We start from the raw sequence: 18,753 nt of genomic DNA on the forward strand, positions 1-18,753 counted from the left end.
CCATGTCTAATCTCCTAAATTACATCCTATCAATAGAGATTTTTGAAGAGGAGAGTGATGCTTAATGGAGAGATTACTCTTGGGAGCATGTCAGTACAAATGAGGAATTGCAAAAACTAGGAGATGACAGCTCTTGCAAATGTTTACACAGGTATTTGCCTGTTTTCTGGTTCCTGGTGAACAGCAGTGCCCACAGAACATCAGAATGGGACCTAACAACTCAGCTTCCCTCTTGGATGTTCCCTGAGGTTTAAATCCCAAATTTGAAGTGAACTGCAGTCTTGTACAACGTGAAAGTGTCAGTTCCAACTGACTGACGCAGACCCACTGTAGGAAATTGTTCCACTCTGGAGCTACATGCATAGTGAGGTTCAGATTCCTTGGGACCTGTTCCACACCTTTACTTCCTCTTCCTTGAAGAATTTGGAAGCCAGTTGAGGTTGGAGATGCTTTTCACCTGTATCTTTGTGCTCTGTATTTACCAATCTGTATTTCTTATACCAAAGTCTGGGTGAGCCATCTCATCTTTGTAAAGTGATTAAAAATTACAGTTCTCTAGTTACAAGTGAGTATGTGGACTCTGTCCTATCTGGCTGAGTAGTTACTGTACAATTCCAACATGCTTTACTTTTGAACAAATAAAGGAAAAAAAAAATAAAAAGGAAAAAAGCACAGCTCTAGGATTAGACTTGATGAGACTTTTGTCTGATGCCTTGAACTCCTTGTTTGTCGTTTGATAAGGAAATTTACGCAAAACTTTATCTATTTGGGTGCTGGCAGGTTCAACCTTTTCAGGACAAAAAGGCCCAGACTAACACAATAAACAAAGCATATCAAATTCATTTTTGCAAGGACAGTCCAAGTTTTGTAATCTTCTTCAGGCCAAGTGGAAACCTACAAGTGCCAGCTCTATGGTTAATATTTTACAGACTCAAGTAAGAAAGAGTATATAAGCAAATGCTTTCTCTTCTATCTTCCAGCTTTTCTGAGCATTTTAACCCACATCATAATCTGCAACCATGAAGTGGGTAACATTGATTTCATTTATTTTCCTCATAAGTTCTGCCAGATCCAGGAATCTGCAAAGAGTCGCTCGAGGGGCAGGTAAGAAAGGACCACTTAGTTGTTTTTGCAGTCTTTGCTATATCAATTTCATGTCTTTAATGCAATTTCATGGACAATTTTTGCAAGCCCAATCCAAAGAGAAGAGAAAAACTTGATTGACTTGAAAAGCAACTAAATGAAGAAATCATGAGGAGATGGCTAGAACAGGACAACTTAACTGGGTGAGAAAGTCTGGTGACGTCCCTTTGCAGCATCAGTGTAGGGCATGAACAGATGTTGATTATTCAGCATCTGTTACTTTCCAGTGAGGAGAAAAGGGACTCACTGTACTTTTTTAAGTGCTGTCTTTCACATGGTAGTTCATATGTGAGCTCCTCACCAGTAAAAGGTGACAGTTTTCACATAAGTAGGTCAAACAAAAAAATCTGCATCTCAGTTTGGGCTATAGGAAGGCTAGCCAAAGCCTCCTCATTGTTTCATCTCTCCCTGTATTATAAAACTTAAGATGTTTGTCAAGAAAATATTCCTGCAGGCAGTCTTAGACATTTTTCCACTGATCTTTTTAATTTTTGTTTGAAATGTGAAAATTAACCAAACTCATTTATCCGGAGCTGGCTGGAAATGCCAGTGAACAGCAGCAAAAAAATATCTTTTAATTACAATTTTCTGCACCAAAACGCTTATTATCAAAGCAGGTATATTCCATTAGGTAAGGGAATTACTCCTAATGTTTTCTAAATGCTTCTGAATGGTATTTCTAGACCAAGACGACTGACCCAGTCTAGCTCATTCATTACTGTAGCTATATGACTCAGTATCTGTTTGAGAAATCTCATGGGTGTCTTCTCACCAAGAGCAAGGTGTAACTACAACCTGTATTTGTTACCACCAGGACCAAGGGAAGGTATTTACCTGCTTTCCTTTTCTCAGAGAGCACAGATGATATGCACTGGTTGGAACCAGAATATTGAATCTGCCAAATTAATAATTATATGTTCAAAAAGAGAAAATTCTGTTGATGCTTGCTCTCATCAAACTACAGCTGCATTCCTTTCTTTGTAGCGTGGACATGATAGTGTTGTCAGTTACTCAAAGGACGTTTGCTAACCCTTAATAGTAAGCTACAGCAGTCATTTTGAGTATTTGAAGTAAGTATGTGCTTACAGAGGTAAATCTTGTATTAAAGTCCTAAAAATCATATGCTTGGACTCCTTCAGAAAGATGAGTGTTCGTAAGCATTAGGTGTCCACAGACAAACAGACAAGAAGTGTCATCTGAGACATCAAAGAGCTCAAGGTGGCTGAAAAGAGGTTTAGATTGAAGTTCCCAGAACATCAGCACAGATTACCCAGAATGGTGTGCCCAGCGGTGGGATTTGACAAGTGATCAGCATCAGCTTGGGCTGTTTCAAAACAATGATGCTACTCACTCAAGTTATTCCCTTAAGAGCTGGATGAATGCTGCACCCTTCTACAAATCTGACCCAAGGTGCCCAGCAAGTATTCCTTAATGGGTCTAGCACAGCCAGAGGTATAGGGAGCCTCACTGTTCTCTTTGCTTTTCTTCCTAGAGCACAAGAGTGAGATTGCCCATCGCTACAATGACTTGAAGGAGGAGACATTTAAGGCAGTGTAAGTGAACGTTCCACTTACATTTTCTGATTGTTTTCCATCTCTTTTGATACTGGAGAAAAAGGGGAAACTAAAACACACCATGCGAGCAAGTGAAGAGTGTATGTGTCTCACTGAAGGCACTGAGTTAGCCTTACTGTTAGTATACAAAGCCTACAAATACGTTAAGACCTGCAAAACTCACTATGACGTTCATGCTCTCTAGGAAAAGAACTCCTTGGAAACTTTATGAGAAAACCTGTGTTCCCTATGGGAACACAGTTATGCTGGATTGTGACATTACCAAAAAAACCCAACCAAACCCACAACAGATTTTTTTGAGACAATTCAATTATTTTCTTTTGAAATTGGTTTTGGGAATGGCAGAGGGCCCTGGCAGAAACATACCAACTTCTGAAAGAAGGCAGCCTTAAGATCAGTATTTGTAACAAAATGACAAAACCCAGCTTAGTTTACCACTGGTAAAAGCAACAGGAAAATCAGATCATAGTCTTTTCTGGTTTATTTCTAATCTACTATCCAAGACTTTTGTTCTTGGGTAGTAAGGCTGAAAACCTTCTTCTAGAAAGGAGTTGAGAAGAGGAAGGATATGGGATCTGGTACTAAGCTCTTCATGGTACTCTATTTAAGCTTTTGTGCACGGCATTTGAACAATTTAGTATCCAGATGCACCTCTGAAAATGTTAGCTGTTATGTTTCTTATCTCCATATTCCAAATGTGCTTTGTGTTTCAGTGCCATGATCACATTTGCCCAGTATCTCCAGAGGTGTTCTTACGAGGGACTGTCTAAGCTGGTAAAGGATGTTGTTGATCTGGCACAGAAGTGTGTGGCCAATGAGGATGCCCCTGAGTGCACAAAATCACTGGTATGCAATGAATCCTTTGGTATTGTGTTTCTCCTCATTCTGTGCAGCTACCAGCGTCATCCTCACTGAGGATTTATAACTGATCCTTTCAGGTGTGGCTGTTGTCATTGGCAATTCTCAGATTTTAGTGCTGAAACAAAGAACTTGGTTGTGTTGGGTTCTGAAACTGCATTTCAGAAATGCCTAAATGATCTGTGGAGCCACATACTGGAGCCCAGACACCACACGCAGGCACATTTCCAGCATTGCCTGGAAATAAATGTTAGCATTTAGTACAAATACCCCAGCGGTAAAATACAGGTCTAGATAATCAGGTGACCAAAATGTGTGGGTTTTCACACTCGGATGACTTGAAAAGGTATGTGTGCTGATTTAAGGTACTTAGTTTGCGAAGTTTTAAAAAAACTCCTGTAAGATGAGGTAACAAAAGAAGTTTGTAGGTATGGAAGATCCCCGGGTGTCTAGCAGGCTTCAGAAAGACAGATGCCTCTGTTCTTGTGAGCTCTAACATTCAGACCAAATGACATGACTACATTAGTTCTCCATAAAGGTTTCCTCAACCTGATCATCAAGTAGAATCTCAAATTCTGCTTCAATTCATCTGAAAATTCAGTTTAGTCAGATTAGAAGTAAAAGGAGATCTCTGTCTTGCACAGAGTATTTTAAATTATTTTTTTTCAATAAAGCATTGTAATAGTTTTGATACTGGACCACATAAAATAAAACTTTATGAAATTGTGTTGAAAACAATGGATTATTCTGATTTATGGTCTAAATATTATCCCTGTAAAAAATGTATTTACTTATCAATCTGGGTTTTCTTTTACAGATAAGTACATTATACTGTCTATAAGGAATAATTCTGACCCTCAGCATCTCCTTTACAGCCCTCTATTTTCCTGGATGAAATCTGCCAAGTCGAAAAGCTCCGTGACTCATATGGTGCAATGGCTGACTGCTGTAGTAAGGCTGATCCTGAAAGAAATAAGTGCTTCCTGTCATTTAAAGTCGCCAAGCCAGACTTCATTCAGCCATACCAGAGACCAGCTGCTGATGTGATATGCAAGGAGTACCAGGACAACCGGGTGTCATTCATGGGACAGTAAGAGAAATGGCCATTTTGCACTCTTTAAGCATTTAGATGTGCAGAAGAGGGAACTCCAAGCTATACAGAGTGTATGGACATGCAAGACATTAGAATTTTCAAGAGTTCAACCTCATATCCGCATGTGTAAATCATTTGCTCAATTGTTAAATAGCCAAAGCTCTGATCGTGTTTTTTCAGTCCATGCTAGCACAAGTTTTTCCATTCAAAAATGGGTTTTAAGGGATCACATTCTATAAATCTTGGGGGACTTCTTTTCTCCTCAGAAAACCCCTGAAAAACTACAGTGTTTCCAATATTTACTTAATAATTTACTTGCTCAAGTCTCCAACTACTCTCATAATTAGAAAGGATGAAGAAAGATAACAGAAGAATAAAAATCAGCAAGAAAATCTTGGTGAAATGGCCATAGAATAATTTTTCACACTCGAAATCACAATTCTCAAGTATCTGACAATGCATTTAAAAAAATCAAAATATGCACATCAATCTAGGTGGCTGTCAATAAAAGGAGTTATTCCACCTGTCATGGCTACTGAGCCCTGCTTTGGAAATTGAGATATATGAGAGCGTTTCCCATAGAAGACATTGTATTAGGAAAGTAGATTACATTTCTGCACTCAAAATGAAAGTTATGGAAGCTCTAAAAGATTTAAGGACATCTTCTGTTGTCATTGGAATATGTAACTTTTTCTTTTCCTCACAGTTTCATCTATTCTGTTGCAAGAAGAAGCCCCTTCTTGTATGCTCCAACAATCCTTAGTCTGGCTGCTGATTATGAACATGTACTTCAGAGCTGCTGCAAAGAGAGTGACGTTGGTGCTTGCTTGGATGAAAAGGTATATCCATTTTTTCACTGTGTGTGAAAACTAAGCCAATGTTCTGCTGCATAAAGGTCTTTTCTGATCTTAGTAACAACTCTCTTTAAAGGAAGAAGTGGCTTTAAATGGCTAACGTTAAATTACAGTTTATAGTTCCAACATTCTGCTTTTCTAGGGTGGTTTTCAGTAAACATTTGCATGTGGGTTTGTAGAAACTAACATGGAGTAAAAATTCATATTTTGTTTTTTTTTTAAATGAAACAAAAAAAAAACACACACACAAAAAAATCAAACTAGCTAAGTTTGTCTTTTTGTCCCTTTGCTAACATGTTATCAGGGAGCTGTGAGTATTGTGCAGATGTGCTGAATCCAAAGAACATGTAGCTCTTGGAGTTTTTCATCTGTGGTGAACTGTAGCGGAAAGGCATGCTACCAGAGAGGCATGAGGGCAAGACAGCTCTCTCTTGGCAGCCTAACATGCCATCACCCCATCCAGTGTGTAAGTGTACAAGAGGTCTCCCCTATTTTTGCTCTATTTGTTGTCCAAGCAAATGGAGGAGAAAGAGTGAGAAACAGGTAGAATCTTCCTGTTCATTAAAATCTTGGTATGAAGAACTTGTAGAGAAGGATTAATCATGAGTTAGTCCAATGATCTGATAGCAGGTGACTTCCACAGAGCTCTGCTTTTTAGAGAACTATAGCTAAGATTCCATGTTAGCCTTGGGAATGGCTTGAGCCTAATTTTCCTTTTGTCTCCAACTCAGTCCCAGTGACTTCTGTATAATCACTGCAGTGCTTTGTAAGACAACTTAGGCTCCTTTGAAGCCACAGGCTTCAATCACATTGAAGTATTTGGTGAACAGCAGCATGTCTGTAGAACTGCACTGTGCCATAAGGCATAGCATATAGACTGGAAGTTCAGTGCTGATTGCAAACTGGTTAGGACTGCCTAAGGAGTTCTCAGCTGGTTTGGCTTTTCAGCAGAGCTAACTGGACCAGGACCTAATGTGCATCTGAAGTGTGAATTTCAGATTTTTTTTTTTCTCAGTCCGTTAAATGTGACAAGTTTAATGTGACCATGTGCATCCTGTTACTATAGGCAGGTGCCATAAAAGAAAAAGCCAAGAAAATAAGCCTGAAGCACCAGCATTCTTGTGAAATCCTCAACAAGTTTGGTGAGAGAACTTTCCAAGCAGAGTAAGTTCCAATCAGTTTTTTGTAAAAAGTAGGCTTGTTAACAGGGGCCTGAAACTAATCACAAGGAAAATTGCTCACTATGAGGAAATTCTTCCCTGTGAGGTGGTGAGGCACTGGCACAGGTTGTCCAAAGAAGCTGTGACTGTTCCAACCCTGGCAGTGTTCAAGGCCAGGTTGAACGGGGCTTGGAGCAACCTTGTCTAGGGGAAGGTGTCCCTGCCTGTAGTAGGGGGGTGGAACTGAATGAGCTTTAGGGTCTCTTCCAGCCCATAGCTTCCTGTGATCCTATCATTCTAAGAAAACACTAGCATATAGAATTCACTTCCAAATGCTGAGTTAGAACAGTGCACTCATGGTACTTCCTAGCACGCTTTTTATTTATTTATTTATTTTAAATAAGTTGCTAGTTCAAGCCTTAAATCAGTGAAAGAGTCAGATTTGCAGTATCACAGTTATTATCAAAGCTATGTTTTTAAGATTAAGAAAGACTTAATCTTTCCAACAGAGAGTTACTTTGCATTCTGTGCTTGTCTAATACACTAACATTGACTAGGATTGACTTACTAGATATAGTCAGTTTTGATTTAAAGGCTTCATTAGAACTATATACATCTGCGCTAAGCAATCTTAGAGATCCTTTACAGGTCATTCCCCAGTCATGGGGAGTTCTAGGGTGTGATCCTTACACAGACAGCTCAGATAGAACAGAAGAACCAAACACTTGTTTCTTTCTATTTTTAATGAGCATTGGGTACTTCTGCAGATGTCAATGCCCCTTTTTTTACCAACCACCAGAAATTAGATGAGAAGAATGAATTAATATTTAGTTCCAACAATGCTGATCTACAGTATTGCAAGTGTTAACAAGATTTCTGTTCAACAGTGAGCTTTAAAACAAATGTGTTTTTCTTCTTTTCCACCCAGTAAACTTGCTCTCCTGAGCCAGAAATATCCCAAGGCTCCACTGTCAGAAATTGTTAAAATTCTACAGGACCTTAAGGGTATCTACAAAGAGTGCTGTGAAGGGGACATGATAGAGTGCATGGATGACAACGTAAGCTAAATATTTGTCAAAACTGTTTACATACTTGAGCAATGTTTAGGAAGACAATAATTTGTGCAACTACTCATTCGCAGTCCAGGGAATTCATACTCAACACTGCTGGAAGATTCTTCAGCCACTGAAAATCTCACAGCCAGCTCAGCAGCTTGTTCCTGGAACTAGGCTTTGGACCAGTTCTGGATCTAGCCCTTCATGATCATGAGGGCAAGGAGATGTTACTTACAGTATAGTGTGTGTGTTTGGCTGAAATCAAAATATTTATCTCGGAGATTGTTTGATGGTATTTACTCACTTCAGTTGTAAACAAAGCAAAAGAAAGCACAGGCATTTTTCTGCTGTCCTCCTGTGTGTACTGCCATTCATGCAGCTTTCCTGTAGTGCCAGGGAACTCTAGAGAGCAACTTGCATGGGAGAATTAGTAAAACTGTGCAACAGTGACATGATTTAAATATTGCCTCTCTGACTGGAATTTAGATGTGCTTTTTAAACCAGCTGGTGTCCAGTGCTGGCTTTATGAAGCTCTGGGGTTTTTGTTCTCTGTCAGAGCTGGGCACCTGACTATCAGATCTATCTGATACCCTTGTGACAGATCACTCAATGACATTCCAAAGTTTGTCTTCTCAAAGTTTCTAAGATCAACGAAGGAACAACATTCTCCCTGTACCCATGATCACAGTGCTTAGTATGCAGAGGACATGCCTGTTGCTGTCATTATTCTCTTTCATGGAAACAGCATTTCCTTAGCAAAATGCTAAGTAAACAGGTGACCTGGATGGAAAAGAAAGAATCTGAAAAAGAGAGGGGGGATGAATATATCTTTAAATTATTATTTCATAGCTTGTCTGATAATATGTTTATTCTTTAGGCAGAGCTTATAACCTATATGTGCTCTAAACAAGATGTATTCTCAAGTAAAATCAAAGACTGTTGTGCCAAGCCAGTTGTGGAACGAAGCCAGTGTATTATTGAATCAGATTTTGATGAGAAACCTGCAGATCTTCCTTCACTAGTTGAAAAATACATCCAAGATAAGGAAGTGTGCAAGAGCTTTGAGGCAGGCCATGATGCATTCTTGTCAGAGTAAGTAGTGCAAACAGCATGTGTGCTTGCATTTGAATGTTTCTGCAAATGAGCCTCTGTTTTTTCTGAACTATGACATTTTGTACTGCTGGAAAAGCTGTCCTCTTGTAGTTTCAACTGCATATGGAGAGCAGAGATGACCACGTGGAAGTCTGATGTAGCTCTGACCCAAGTTGAACCCCTAGTTTCTCATTCATGCTTTGTGATGATTTATTTTGTTCAGCACTGTCCTATAGTATTTTTATTTGTGGGCTTTGTGCATGTCCACGTACATTACCTGCTTAAGAATTATTCTGTCCCAGGGTACTATTTTGTTCCTCTCACATTTGCCTTGTTGGCAGATGACAGAACGACAAAACACATGTGCTAAAACAAGCAAACATCATTCCAAGCTTATCATCCATTTACTTGATCTTTTGCAGGGAACTACCATTGTAAGTTATTGTGCTATGCATGAAGAAAGCAGCACGTTGTTTGGGAGCTCTGATTCTGTCAGCCTGTGTGTCTTTCAGGTTTGTTTATGAATACTCACGGAGACACCCTGAGCTCTCCACACAGCTGATTCTGAGAGTTGCTAAGGGATATGAAACACTCCTGGAAAAGTGCTGCAAGACAGACAACCCTGCCCAGTGCTACGGAAATGCTGTAGGTGCACAGCTTTTTTTGCAGATAACTACAGTGCTTGGTTGGTACCTATCATGAAACAACTGGGTTGAGAAGCTCCTATGGAAGAGCAGACAGAAAGCATTTTGAGTGACTAACCCCAGGGAAAGTTAGTGTCCTGTTGGGATGCTAAGCAGTCCAGGGCTGTGACAACAGAATGTTCTTAGATCAAAGAATAACTTCATTGGTCACCTTATGAAATTTCAGACTATCCTCAGAACTGCCTGATGCCTCCGTCTCTCAAAAGTGATTTTGCTTAGCCTGAAGATGATTAATAACTGGTTAGATTAATTATTCTGTGAGCTCCACTGCCTATACTGAATATGGCTGCTCATGGATTATGATGGGAACCCACATGGCCAGCTCACAGACACTAAGCATAAACTTTGATCTCCTAATCTTCAACTGAATTGCACACAAGTCACAGCACAAATTGAGTCACTGACAGCTTTGGCCAAGGAATGGAAAGAGGATGTTCTCCTCACAGTTGATAATCCTATACTTGAAAAATATTCACCGCATTTAAACAAAAAAAAAAAACCAAAACCAACCAAACAAAAAAGAAAACAAAGAACCCTGTTGTCTAGAAAGTAAGTCCAACAGGTAACTAATTTAAATTAAATTAAAAAAATCTTGCTGCCTTTTTAACAGAATTTCTGCTAGAACTTAAGACTCTTATGAGAATCAAGCCCTCCCTAAGATACCCAGGCTATCTGGAGGTAATTAGCGTTAAAAAATGGATATTTTATAGCTAATAAGATTTAGAAGACCTCAGAAGCTGCATTTGTGTGACTGTTACCAGGACATCCTACTCTAACATTACTAATGATTTCATACTTGTTTGCAGCAAGAGGATTTGAACAAGCATATCAAAGAAACGCAAGATGTTGTAAAGACCAACTGTGACCTTCTTGCTACCCATGGCGAAGCAGACTTTCTTAAAGCGTAAGTACTTAGCATGACCAGCAGGTCAAAGGAGGTGATCCTGCCCCTCTACTCTGCTATCCTGAGACCTCACTTGGAGTATTGTGTACAGTTCTGGTGTCCTCAACATAAAAAGGACATGGAACTGTTGGAACAAGTCCAGAGAAGGGCCACGAGGATGATCGGGGGACTAGAGCACCTCTCATATGAAGATAGGCTGAGAAAGTTGGAGCTGTTCAGCTTGGAGAAGAGAAGCTGCGTGGAGACCTCATAGCAGCCTGCCAGTACCTGGAGGGGGCCTATGAGGATGCTGGGGAGGGACTCTTCATTAAGGACTGTAGTGACAGGAAAAGGGGTAACGGGTTAAAACTTAAACTAGGGAAGTTTAGACTGGTTATAAAGAGGAAGTTCTTTCCTGTGAGGGTGGTGAGGCACTGGAATGGGTTGCCCAGGGAAGTTGTGAATGCTCCATCCCTGGCGGTGTTGAAGGCCAGGTTGGACAGAGCCTTGGGCGACATGGTTTAGTGTGAGGTGTCCCTGCCCATGGCAGGGGGGTTGGAACTGGATGATCTTAAGGTCCTTTGAACCCTAACTATTCTATGATTCTATGATTCTATGATTCTACTTGCTAACAAATATTCCAGATTGTAAAGAATGGTGCTGGCTGCTCTGGGTGAATTTATTTGGTTTTGTTTTTCACTTCTGTGGTCTAGCTCAGTAGAGCATTCATCAAATGTGAGCCAACAGTCATTTTGATATGACTTTTTCAGACTTCTCATCCGCTACACGAAGAAAATGCCTCAAGTATCAACTGACACCTTGCTGGAAATCGGAAAGAAAATGACAGCTGTTGGTACTAAGTGCTGCCAGCTTCCTGAGAACAAACGCCTGCCTTGCTCTGAGGGATATGTAAGTACATTGCTTTATTCTCTCTACTCTTGGAGATTTCTGCTGTTCTCAAAAAACTTGATTTCTGGTGAGATAGTAAACTCACAAGATTTTCCACAAACCCCAGGCTGAGCATCTACCTAAAAGAATTTGAAGTCTGTTAATTTTAATAAATTGAGAGCCTAAATAGTTGTCTGATGGAAGCTTGTGAAAATTTCAGCTAAGCTTTGCTCTCGCTCAGCAAGCAAAAATAAGTTGGTTGGCTGCTTGTATTTGGAAAAGCTAAACAGTCTTAAAGCAACCTAAATGTACTTACTGATTGTAGCGTGATTGATAGACAGACTGTTGGCAGACTAAGAAATACTCAGGTTCAGGAATGTACATTTAATTTAAGTTTTAAGACCATGTAATTTCCAAGGAGGTGTTGGGATCTGACAGCTTCCACTTCCAGCTATGCTACTGTACCACAAACACCACATTTCTTACTGCAGCAGGTGAAACTCAAGTTTGTCCTTCTTTCCTTCTCTTTCCAGCTGAGCATTGTGATTCAGGAGATGTGCAAGAGGCAGGAGACCACACCTATAAATGACAATGTTTCACACTGCTGCAGTGACTCCTATGCTTACAGGAGACCCTGTTTCACTGCCATGGGAGTAGATACCAAATATGTGCCTCCAGCATTTAACCCTGATATGTTCAGCTTTGATGAAAAATTGTGCACTGCTGCTCCTGCTGAACGGGAACTAGGGCAGATGAAGTAAGCCAAAGGAAATACTTGTAGTAAAGCTTCTGAAGTGTAATACTTGGAAGGGGGGGTGCAGGAGGAAGCTACAAACACCCTGTTTTGTCATCAGACTGGGACTTCACTAACAGCAGCTAAAAAGCCAGATGGAACTATGTGTTTGCGCTGCACGTGTCAGTGCATAGCATCATGTGGTTTGGAAGAGGCAAAATAGGGTGTTTTCTTCAAACAAAATCTGTCTCTTAGCTGACCTGTTTCATGTAGGTCCACTGCCAGTGCAAATCTTAAGACGTACTTCATTAAGACAACATAAAGGCTATTGCAGTAGGTTTTTTTCCCACCTGTAACTGGGATAGCAAAAAGCAAAGTGGTAGACTGGGAGTTTGGAACCACAAATAGGCACAAACCCCTCTAGGCATGACAAAAGAAAAAAAAGCCTCATAAATGAGCAGTACCTGTACAGAATGGCATATTTGAAACTGGGAAATCAAACTACAGCAGGTAGTGTTAACTCTATGTTGTGGCTTTGTTTTCAGATTGCTTGTCAACCTCATTAAACGCAAGCCCCAGATGACAGAAGAACAAATCAAGACAATTGCTAATGGTTTCACTGCCATGGTGGACAAGTGCTGCAAAAAATCAGATATTGAGACATGCTTTGGGGAAGAGGTATTTCCTATCTCCTTTAAAAAACAAAACAAAACAGGAAAGGAAAGGAAAGGAAAGGAAAGGAAAGGAAAGGAAAGGAAAGGAAAGGAAAGGAAAGGAAAGGAAAGGAAAGGAAAGGAAAGGAAAGGAAAGGAAAGGAAAGGAAAGGAAAGGAAAGAAACACAGGAAACCAGAAACTCAGTAGGAAACCATGCATTAGGAAAGCAGTCCTGCAAACTGCTGTGATCCCTTGTCTGTGTACCCTTACAATAAATTTACCTGCAGAGCAGAACATGTGCAATCATACAGATTGTAGTCATTGCCCAGTTTCATGTGAAAAGAATGTCTGGAGGTCATGTAGTGCAATCATCTGCTCAAAGCACAGCTAAATTTTAGATTAGATAAGGTTCTTCAGGGTCTTGTCTGGAAAGTTGAGTTACAAGCCATAGCTGTAAAAGATGTATGCGTAGAATCTAAACTCTGCCTCTCACACAAACTTCCTTTTATGCTACAGATTCTTACAGAATTCTGAAGGATTACCAGTAAAAAGTGCATGTAGACCAATTATCAGACACCTAGCAAATATAGATACATTAGCAGGGGGAGTCCCGATGATTATGTCCTGTGAACAGTCATTCAGGTTTTCTTTTTTTTTCAAACTCATCAACCACAGATACATTCATTCATTCAATATCTGAAATAACCACAGGAGGAGCTGATCTGTAGCCATATAGCTAAGCAAGCACAAAGCATTTACAGGAATTATAAATAACAGTTTCCAGCAGCAAACTTGTAATCATTTGAAGCAGACGATTCTATTATCAATATCATAAATCATTTATTGATTGAATCCTTTTTTAATATATAACCAAATTATTGTGCAGGTAAATATATTAGGGAGACTTAGGAAATAATGACTTTTGTCTCTAAAGGTGTATTTTCTATGTTTGCAAGACTGAAAAATATCCAACATACATGAGTGCACAGATTCTAAACTTAGGAAGGACCATTAGAATTATCCTTTGAAACAGAACACAGTCACAAGTTTAAGTTTATAGAAATTCCTGCTCAAGCACCACATACTTTCCTCCCTTGGCTTCTCTCTCACAACTGTGTGTACTCCTTTTTCTAGGGTGCAAACCTGATAGTCCAGAGCAGAGCCACATTAGGAATTGGCGTGTAACACATGGTAGGTAACAGCAGTAATGCACGTATCATTTATCTATGTATGTATCTATATATGTATCTATATCTGTCTATCTATCTATCTAATCTGTCTACCTACCTATCTCTTCCCACCCTTCTGCCCAGAACTTAATTCCTTCAGCTCAAAAAAGCATCCAGCTTCCCTTTAACCACCAAGAAGTTGCTTTTTCTAACAGCTGGTTTAACCATCTGCCATTACACAGCATACAGCAGGTGGAAGTACTACTGGTGTGCTACTATTATACAAAATAATCCTTTTTGTTTCTCCAATCTAGGTTGCCACTGGGGGAAATGTGAAGAAAAATACTTCTGTGTAACTTCTCCTGCCCATTACCTTTTTTCCTTTGGTATTGAATGAGTATTTCATAAATCTTTAGTGTTTTGTCAAACCACATGCTTTTCCAGAAACTTTTCAATTCTATCACTTTGAAAAAATGAATAATAAATAAAAGCTTTATAAATCTGCATCTGTCCTCGTCTGCTGGTGACTACCATAAGACAAAGCTCTGCAGTGCTCCCTACACAAAATGGTTGCTATATATGTAAGGGCAGGGATTCCGTGGGGTTTTTTCTGTTTCTTGCTCTTGGAAACTAGATGTGAAAGAATATGAAAGGTGCTAACACATTTAGCTAGGCTTTAATACTCTGATTCAATTAGAGGTTCATTTTAGGCTTTACTTCAGCAATTATAATCACACATTAAGAAAACGTTCAAAGGAAGTGCTCAGTCTAAATAAGATGACTGGCAATGAGATCTTATTCAAAGGAAAAAAAAATATTTTCTTACATCAGTCCCAGATGGAGTATCCCTTTGCTTGCAGAGTTGCAAACAGATCTGCTTTTAGACACTTCTTTTCTTGTCTGAGGTTGTTTTTTTTAAACAGCTTTTGACTTTAGTCTTGTCTCTTGAAAAGCCTACCATCTGAATCATGCCTTTTATTTCAGGAAGCTCCTAAGAGAGAAATATTTCTGTTCTATGCCACTAAAGCAGCATGATTTTCTAGCTTATAGGTAGTTTCACTTTAACAAGGACCCTTGCATAATCCTTGAATAATAAGACATTTCATAAGGACAATTTTCTTGGCCTTGACTCTTTTGCCAAGTTCATGAACTGGGAATGTTCTCCAGAACCACAGAAGTACATTCAGAATGAAACATTCAGAGACACTGGGTTGAAAATTGATAAGGAAGAATCATCCATCTTGTTATGATTGAAAGGTTTGAACAGTCAATCACTGTGACTCATAGGTATTGGTTTAGCTCTTGTGACCCCAAGTCATCCACAAACACATCATTTGAAATGTACAGTTTTGTGAATTGAAGCAAGAATCATTTGTCAGTTGCAGTGAAGCACATTTTCTCTTAGTTTAAGGGAGCAAAACAGACATTCCGAAGACCATTCCCATTATTTAATTCACCATCCAAAAAGCTGACAGTCATTCACTGCAGGTAAAACTAACCTGTCTAGATTACTGAATTAGGACATGTTAAGCTCATTCAAGGAAGAGGTTTGGTGATGATTCTGATGCATGGAAATCAGCCTTATATCACAAATCTATCAAGAAGTGGGGATTTCTCATTCGATTTGCAGCTACTCCCCACACACTGTAACAATTCTTACGTGTGCTGTCACATGGGCTATGGCTTTTCAACTTCACTTTCAATAACTCCAAATACAAACAAGGTTAAAGGTTCCATTAAGATTTAGTAACTGAAAATGTGCATATAATGTGTTTGTAATTTTGTTGGCTCCAAAGAGATAAAAAATTAATAGATAAATGATTTCTGGCCTGCGTTTATCATTTGTCAATGCCAAAAAGAGTAATGTGGCAAGAGAATGGAGTTGAGTTGAATATCAGTATAGCAAAAATACGTGGAAAGAATTGATTTCTCTCCACCCCAACTCATTTCTACAATTTGTAGGAACCCATCTCTTTAATTCTTGCACATCACTATATCTGTATAACCAGAACAAACTACCATGGCAAGTGCAAGGTCCTACACCTGGGTTGCAGCAATCCCAGGCACAACTACGGGTTGGGCAGAGAAGAGATTCAGGGCAGCCCTGTGGAGAAGGACTTGGGGGTGCTGGTCGAAGAGAAAATGAGCATGGGCCGGCAGTGTGCGCTTGCAGCCCAGAAAGCCAATCATTTCCTGGGCTGCATCAAAAGGAGCGTGACCAGCAGGTCGAAGGAGATGATCCTGCCCCTATACTCTGCTCTTCTGAGACTTCACCTGGAGTATTGTGTGCAGTTCTGGTGTCCTCAGCATAAAAAGGACATGGAACTGTTGGAACAAGTCCAGAGAAGGGCCACGAGGATGATCAGGGGACTGGAGCACCTCCTGTGTGAAGACAGGCTGAGAAAGTTGGGGCTGTTCAGCCTGGAGAAGAGAAGGCTGCGTGGAGACCTCATAGCAGCCTTCCAGTATCTGAAGGGGGCCTGTAAGGATGCTGGGGAGGGACTCTTCATTAAGGACTGTAGTGACAGGACAAGGGGTAATGGGTTTAAACTACAACAGGGGAAGTTTAGGTTGGATATAAGGAAGAAGTTCTTTCCTGTAAGGGTGGTGAGGCACTGGAATGGGTTGCCCAGGGAGGCTGTGAATGCTCCATCCCTGGCGGTGCTCAAGGCCAGGTTGGACAGAGCCTTGGGCGACATGGTTTAGTGTGAGGTGTCCCTGCCCATGGCAGGGGGGTTGGAACTGGATGATCTTAAGGTCCTTTCCAACCCTAACTATTCTATGATTCCATGACACAAGCTGGGGGATAATACACTCTTTACTCTGAGGAGTAACCAGTTTCCAACCTCCCTTATCTCCTAGGTTCCTTCCATCTGCCTGATGGCAAGAAGGTAGGGGATCCTGAAGCTCTTCTGTTTTGGATGGCTGGCTTGATACTATCAGGAATGGCAGAGTGCGGTTCTACCAGGCAATCTCCTCCTCGAATTCCCTTATGCTCCATGGCCATTCCACCTCTTCCTGTACCTCTGCCACCATGCAGAGCAAATTGTCAACCTGCTGACATCTTATACAGCTACCATCTAACATCACTGACAGGCTTGCCTCTCTGCTTGCCTGCCCACGCCAGCCACCACTCTGACTGCCACAGCCATGCTCTGCTCCCCCACTCTGTTTGCCATGCTCCCAAGGGCAGTGTTTTACCCGTTCAGGAGTGGTGCTGCCCCTCCTGGCAACGCCCTCCGTAAGTCAGCTGCTGAGTCAGCAGCGCTGCTGTTTTCCAGGCAAGTCGTGACGAGGACTTGAGGCTCCTTTGGTGGCTCTTTGCCGCTCAGGCAAAAAATGATTTTAGTTTTCTTATAGCGTGCAAACCTGATAGCCTAAAGTAGAGACATGCTAGGAAATGGTTTCTAAAGCACTGCACGTAACAGCAGCTTCACAAACTGCTGTTCAAAAATCACCTTCAAACATCACCTTACCTATTACATGAACAGCCTAAAAGTTGTCAGGCAGAGATAAAGATGGGATAAGAGCCAGTGATCCCCTGCAGTGGTGGCTTATTGAGGAAAGGCAAAATTCCACTGAGACACAGGGCCCTTGATGGTAGAAAGTGTCTCAAACAGACCTCTGCAGAAATGTGGTGGCGTGGAAGAAGAGCTTGCAAGTGCAAGGCATAAAGAGCCACTGTGTGGACTTGAACCAAGGGATATCCCCATCCCTTTCCAAAAAGGATATGAAATAGCAGGCAGGATGGCTTCAAAAGGAGATTTGGACTTGACAGCTGTCTCTGCTCTGTGGGGCCTGAGGGGTAGGCTGCAAATGAAGTCATCTTAGTAGAACTCCAGTGTTAAAATACCTGACCCAACCAAGAATGACTCTGCGAGAACAGAAATTCTGAACAAGGCATGCCAGACTCTTGACTACAAGAATCTAGGGAGAATTTTTACTCTAAAAGCTAAAACTCCACTAGACCTAGGGTGAGCCATTGAGTCCAAAGACTCAGTGTCTTGGGAGCAGTGCCTTTCAGAAAGCAGCTGCAAGGAGTTCACTGGGGCCTTCACAAAAGGACATGCATTTTGCTTCCTTACCTGTGGGGCAAATATCCCAAGTTCTCTGCCTTACTCAAAAGCACTGTGTCAGCAGGTCACTGCAACCAGAGTTTGACTTGTGTCAAGATAACTGACTGTGTTGTATTAAGTTAACTTGTTTTGACATTCAGCAATGGTGTTTCACTTGCCTAGACCATCATGCCTGCAGGTGTCAGATAAAGACAAGTTGTAAATGTCACCCTTTGTACTCTGTGGCGTCCAGCTCAGTTGCAATCAACCCGAGGTAGGATTTGGAACATAGATAAAAGTAGGAGTGTTTTGCTTAGGAAGTTAAGGGAACGGTGAGTCAAGGACCAAGGATTTTAGCTTGAGGAGTCTGACTTCTTTCAGTCCAGATGTTGTATGTTCATCTTATACTCTCACAATTAGCTGGCATATAGACTTTGCGTCCCAATAAAGGGCAAATTGTGTTGATAACTAACATAGATGCAGCAGCATCTACAAAACATCACTCCTTTAAAGCTTTCATGCTAAATACTAGGCTGCAAATACCCCTCCCAGTACCCAGGGACCACCCAATATCAATGATTACATCTTTTGTCCCACTTAGGGCACAACAACTACTTCCAGGACTTCTGGAAGGACATTCATTGCATATAAAACAAAGTGGAAGAGTCTCTCCTGGAAATGATCCTCACCTAAGGCAGAAAAAGTTCATATCCAATTAAACCATTTCATGATCATCTCTTTATCCCTAGAAGTGTTTAAGGACAGGTTAGATAGGGCCTTGAGTGACCTCGTCTAGTGGAAAGTGCCCATGCCCATGGCAGGGGTTTGGAATTAGAG

The 18,753-nt window shown here is 40.8% G+C and overlaps 1 protein-coding gene across 1 annotated transcript; it reads left to right on the top strand.

The window, feature by feature from the left end:
- The first annotated feature begins 946 nt into the window (after positions 1 to 946).
- ALB (albumin) lies at positions 947 to 14,367 on the top strand. Its single transcript, XM_061463404.1, has 15 exons — positions 947 to 1,104; positions 2,636 to 2,696; positions 3,431 to 3,563; positions 4,451 to 4,665; positions 5,375 to 5,507; positions 6,589 to 6,686; positions 7,611 to 7,740; positions 8,615 to 8,829; positions 9,342 to 9,474; positions 10,340 to 10,437; positions 11,187 to 11,325; positions 11,838 to 12,061; positions 12,583 to 12,715; positions 13,827 to 13,883; positions 14,176 to 14,367. The coding sequence occupies exons 1-14, from the start codon at positions 1,020 to 1,022 to the stop codon at positions 13,875 to 13,877; spliced, it is 1,848 nt and encodes a 615-aa protein (XP_061319388.1). The 5' UTR covers positions 947 to 1,019; the 3' UTR covers positions 13,878 to 13,883; positions 14,176 to 14,367.
- Positions 14,368 to 18,753: the final 4,386 nt, after the last annotated feature.

The sequence above is a fragment of the Pezoporus flaviventris genome, unplaced genomic scaffold, assembly GCF_033815535.1.
Source record: "Pezoporus flaviventris isolate CSIRO_AGI_PZ_B2104156 unplaced genomic scaffold, CSIRO_AGI_Pfla_v1 ptg000002l, whole genome shotgun sequence".
In the NCBI taxonomy this organism is placed as follows: Eukaryota; Metazoa; Chordata; class Aves; order Psittaciformes; family Psittacidae; genus Pezoporus; species Pezoporus flaviventris.